General features: G+C 45.3%; 1 protein-coding gene across 1 annotated transcript in view; it reads right to left on the bottom strand.

The window, feature by feature from the left end:
• Positions 1-5,195, bottom strand: part of Ddi2 (DNA-damage inducible 1 homolog 2 (S. cerevisiae)) — a 20,501-nt gene extending 15,306 nt beyond the window's left edge. The window contains exons 1-2 of the mRNA XM_013022329.1: positions 5,070-5,195; positions 1,205-1,441 (exon numbers count right to left, since the gene is read on the bottom strand). Coding sequence (XP_012877783.1) covers positions 1,205-1,337 — 133 coding nt within the window. The 5' untranslated portion in view covers positions 1,338-1,441; positions 5,070-5,195. The remainder of the gene's footprint in view (positions 1-1,204; positions 1,442-5,069) is intronic.
• Between the last annotated feature and the right edge of the window lie 450 nt (positions 5,196-5,645).

The following is a 5,645-nucleotide window of genomic DNA, read 5'->3' as shown; positions in this document are numbered from 1 at the left end:
TGCTGAGGAATCGAACCCAGGGCCTCATGCATGCAAGGCAAGCGCTCTACCACTGAGCCACCTTCCCAGCCCATGACAAAGAATTTAAAAAAAAAAAAAGGAAAAATAAAATATAAAAAACACCTGTGAAAGATGTAGAAAGGATGCCTAAAAAAGACCCTTTTTATGCAATGAATATTTACTTTCTATTTGGAGGCCAAATAATTTCTTCATTCAGTTTCAGTATAAAGATACAGTACTAGCCAGGCACTGGTGGCTCACGCCTGTAATCCTAATTACTTAGGAAGCTGAGATCTGAGGATCAAGGTACAAAGCCAGCCCAGGCAGGAATGTTTGTGAGACTCTCTAACCACCAGAAAACCAGAAATGGCACTGTGGCTCAAGTGGTAGAGCGCTCCCCTTGAGTTGAAGAAAGAGCTGAGCGACAGCACTCAGGTCCAGAGTTTTAGCCCCACAACTGACACCCCCCAAAAAAAGCGGGGTGGCAGTGGCTCATACCTGTAATCCTAAGTACTCAGGAGGTTGAGATCTGAGGATCATGGTTTGAAGCCAGCCTAGGCAGGAAAGTGTGTGGGAGTCTTATCTCCAATTAATTTCCAGAAAACTGGAAGTGGCGCTGTGGCTCAAAGTGGTAGAGTACTAGCCTTGAGTAAAAAAGCTCAGGGATAGCACCCAGGCCGCGGGTTCAAGCCCCAGGACATACACACAAAAAAAGCAGAAAGATGGAAGCAGAGTCATGACTCAAGTGGTAGAATGCCAGCCAAGAAGCACATGAGGTTTTGAATTTAAGTCCCAGTATCAGCACTCATGCGCACACGCATATGATTGTACACAGAGAAAAGGTTGGCATATGAGGCTACCTTGGGCTACATGGAGATACCGTCTTAAAAACAAAACCAATGGGCTGGGAAGGTGGCTCAGTGGTAGAGCGCTTGCCTTGCATGCATGAGGCCCTGGGTTCGATTCCTCAGCACCACATACGAAAAAAGCCAGAAGTGGCGCTGTGGCTCAAGTGGTAGAGCCCTAGCCTTGAGCTGAAGAGCTGAGGGACAGCGCCCAGGCCCAGAGTTCAGGCCCCATGACCGGACCCAAAAAAACAAAAAAACAAAACCAAATGTTCTATTTAACAAAAGAATGGCTTAAGGGCTGGGAATGTGGCTTAGTGACAAATAATCCAGTCTTTGACATGAGCAGGCAAGCTTACCTAGGTCTCCACTGAGCAGGGCTTCAGCCAGAGGTGGGTTACGCTCCTTCAGCAAGGACAGCTCATGCGGGTTGGCCAGCAGCATGTCTCGGAGCAGAGCTGGGTTGTCCAAGCCCTGAGGAGATGATGCCATTTCTCTAGGAGATGGGTGGGCCTGCTGTGCTCCTAGCGACTGGCGCTGCCGGGGACCTGATGTGCCAGGCACTGCTATGCTACTAAAGTCTATCCGGGGTAAGTCTGTGGGGAAGATATATACAATACACTCAAATGAGTAAAAAACAAGTTCATACACAGTGTGCAATAGTAGCATGTCTTTCCACTTGATCATACTTTTGACTATAAAAACTGTAGTCTTCTTTTTTTTTTGCCAGTCCTGGAGCTTGAACTCAGGGCCTAGGCACTGTCCTTGAGCCTCTCTGTGCTCAAGGCTAGTGTTCTACCACTTGAGCCACAGCGCCACTTCTGGCTTTTTCTGTTTATGTGGTACTGAGAAATTAAACCCAGAGCTTCATGCATGCTAGGCAAGCACCCTACCACTAAGCCATGTTCCCAGACCAAAAACTGTAGCCTTGAGAATGAGTTGATAGGAAAAGGGGGACAGAAAATGGAGCAGTGGCTCAAGTAGTAGAGTGCCTGCCTTGAGCAAAAAAACTCAGCAACAGCCTCTAGCCTCTTAAGTTTGAGACCCAGAACCAGCAAAAACAAAACAACAGCTCCCCCCACCTCACCCCCCCAAAAAATAAAGCAATCAATAGCTCATATCAGTAATACTACAGTAATACTAGCTACTAAGAAGGTAGAGATCTGATGATTATAGTTCAAAGCCAGTCCAGGTAGACAAACTAGAGAGTCTATCTCTAATTAATAAGCAAAAAACTAGAACTGGCAGCATGCATGCATCAAGTGGTAAAACTCCAGACATGACAGAAAAACCCAAATGAGAGCAAGAAGCATTAAATTCAAGCCTCATGCTATCATAAAAACAAAACAAAAAACACAAAAGACTGAGAAAACAGTTCAACTGGTGGAGCACTTACCCTAAGAAGTGAAAGACAAGTAGAGCCAAAATGAGGGTATTGGCCTGGGTCAATCTATTGTTTTTCTACCCCAAAAATACATGTATCCTCAAACAACCTATCTCAAGTTTGGGACTATCAAAAGGAATGTTTAAACTCAGGGGTAAGGTTTCAACTTCACATTTGAGGGTTCAACTAGTTACCATGTTCAAAACCTCAGCTGAGCTGGGTGCTGGTGGCTCATGCCTGGATAATCCTATTCAGGAGGCTGAGATCTGAGGTTCGAGGTTCAAAGCCAGTCTGGGCAGGAAAGTCCATGAGACTCTTCACTTGATCTTAGCCAAAAGGCTGAGAAGTGATGTCCATGAGACTCTTATCTCCAATAAACCACCAGAAAACCAGAAGTGATGCTGTGGCTCAAGTGGTAGAGGGCTTGCCTTGAGCTGAAGAGCTCAGGGACAGCACCCAGGTCCAGAGTTCAAGCCCCACAACCAACAAAACAAACAAACTCAGCTGAGCAGGGCACAGGTGGTTCACACATGTAATCCTACACTCTAGAGGTTGAGATTTGAGAATCAGGGTTTGAAGCCAGGCCAGGCAGGAAAGTCAGTAAGATTCTTATTGCCAATAAACTACTCAGAAAAAGCCAGAAGTGGCACTGTGGCTCAAGTGGTGGAGTGCTAGCCTTTAGCAAAAGAAGCTCAGGGACAGTGCCCAGGCTGAGTTCAAGCCAAGACCGGGAAAAGAAATACTCAGCTAGGAGCTGGAGAATATGCATCCAACAAGAAAATGAACAAGTGGCTTATCTATGCTAGTTTAAACATCTATGAAGCATGCCTTCTGTCAGAAATTTGATTCCTACCCACTATACATTACCTTGAGAGTCCATTCTCTTCAGAATAACTTTGAAACACTTGTGTACTCTAAACCAGATCTTGCTATTTCCTCAAACCTACTTGCCGTCCTGTCCATATGGAAACAGCAACTTGCTAGTACCAACAACATCACCAGATTAGCCAAAGCGAAAATTTGGTTTTTATTGACTGGAGTTATTTGAACCACTGTCTTTCTAAAGTTTAGCTGTAGCCTGCGAGGGACTAATGCAATCAAGATGAGAAGGACCCAGAGCTTGCTGCTCTCTGTGGCTCCAGTGTCAGACTGAATGGAAGCCCTGTGCTTCAAGCTGGAGTCCATTACCCACAACACCTATCATCTACTGTAACTTTCAAACCAGGTCACCCAGTGGCCAAGCATTGTTTGAAGAACTACCAGTTATGGCAGGAAGTAGAACACTAGCACATTCATCAGGTAGTTCTACATCAAGACCTATGATGTCAGGATACTGGGGTAGGATTGTGAGTTCGAGGCCAGCCTGGACTACATAGGAGGACAACATACGTGTCCTTTTCATGGATCATGAACCCCTTTGCGTGTCTTAAGGAAAACTATGGATCCTATCATCAAATGCCCTTATATGCCCACAATTCTGTGTATTTCTGGGACAAATGAACTTCTTTTTTTTATTGTTGTTGATTGTGGGGCCTGAACTCTGGGCCTGGGCCCGGCTTTTCATGAAGCTCAAGGCTAGTGCTCTACCACTTGAGCCACAGCACTACTTCTGGCTTTTGCTGCTTATGTGGTGCTGAGAATTCGAACCCAGGGATTCATGCATGCATGAGCCACTGAGCCATCTTCCCAACCCCCAAAGGAACTTCTCATAACCAAATACAAACTCCAAACTTTTATGAATGGAGCATCCAAGATTGTTTTAGTGTGAAGGGAAAGAGCACCAAGTTTTGAGTTCCTGTGCTTTTTTTTGCAGGGTATAGCTGGGGGGGGGGGGGGGGGGAGTGGTGATGGTGATAAGTTGTGGGGCCTGGACGTTGTTCCTGAGCATATTAGCTCAAAGCTAGTTCTCTACCATTTTAAGCCATAACTCACTTCTGGTTTTTGAATGGTTAATTGGAGGTAAGAGTCTCATGGATTCTTTTCCTGGGCTGCCTTTGAACTATGATCCACAGATCTCAGCCTCCTGATTAGCTGGAACTACAAGCATGAGCCACCAGCAATCAGGTGAGTTTCTGTGCTTTATTTACTAGCTATGTCATTCTGCTAACATCAGTGAAGTCTGAGCTTCATTTCTCTTTTTTTTGGTTGTGGGTCTTGAACTCTGGGCCTGGGCGTTGTCCCTCAGCTCTTTAGCTCAAGGTGAGCACTCTACCACTTGAGCCACAGTGCCACTACCAGTTTTCTGGTGGTTTATTGGAGATTAGAGTCTCATGGACTTTCCTGCCCCAGCTGGCTTTGAATCATCATCCTCAGATCTCAACCTCCTAAGTTGCTAGAATTAGAGGCATGAGCTACCAGCACCTGGCCTCATTTCTTATAATAGTAATAGTAAAGAGTTATCAAGTGATGCCCCACAACCGAGAAAAAAAAGAGGGACTAAGTGAAAAAATGTAAGTCCAAGTCCTAACCACCAGACAAGAATAGCAAGTCAATCAGTAATCACAGGCTCACACAGTCTCTCAAAGTGCTTCTCTAGGACAAAGATTACTGTGTTAATTATCACTGGTAATGACAGAAGCTAATGTTTACCACAGGCTCTCTGTACCAAAGATTTCACATGCACTGGTCTCACCTCAGCTCTCAGGGCTAGGATTCGTTATTATGACAGCTACCTTTACAGAAGAGGAAACCAATCTGAAAAGTCAAACAACTTTTCCAAGGTTACCCACTAAGTGAAGTTGGAAACTATACCCTAGAAAGTGGAACCCAAAGCAAATCCACAATGCAGAAACACTAGAAGTGCTCAAGTTAGGGGAGGCTAACCACAGGGATTATCTTACTTGAGAACTGTACTGGAGGCCGAGGGTCTGCATTCTCCTTTTGGCGCAAAATCACAACATCTCCATCCTTCAAGCCATAAGAAGCCAGTGACCTATGGTTGTCTGTGAGTGGTCTTTCAGCATGGACGATCTACAAAAAAATATTTAACACAGCATAAAGCAAAGGATCGCATTTTCCTCTTAATCAGGCAAGGTTCATCCCTATTAGAAACCTCCCAAGCAAAGGTTGGAAGTGTGGCTCAGTTGGTAGAGCACCAGCTAATGAATGAAAGTATCAGTTACTGAGTTTGAGTTCCAGTTCAGACCTTTAAAAAAAGAAAGAAGAGGGGCTGGGAAGGTAGCTCAGTGGTAGAGCGCTTGCCTTGCATACATGAGGCCCTGGGTTTGATTCCTCAGCACCACATAAGCAAAAAGAAAAAAGCCAGAAGTTGGGCTATGGCTCAAGTGGTAGAGTGCTAGCCTTAAGCTGAAGAGCTGAGGGACAGCACCCAGGCCAGAGTTCAGGCCTCACGACCGGACCCCCCCCAGATAGATAGATAGATAGATAGATAGATAGATAGATAGATAGATAGATAG

The sequence above is a fragment of the Dipodomys ordii genome, unplaced genomic scaffold (assembly GCF_000151885.1).
Source record: "Dipodomys ordii isolate 6190 unplaced genomic scaffold, Dord_2.0 Scaffold61, whole genome shotgun sequence".
NCBI classification, from domain to species: domain Eukaryota; kingdom Metazoa; phylum Chordata; class Mammalia; order Rodentia; family Heteromyidae; genus Dipodomys; species Dipodomys ordii.
The sequence above is the reverse complement of the archived record's forward strand: the minus strand, read 5'-3'. Positions and strand labels throughout refer to the sequence as shown.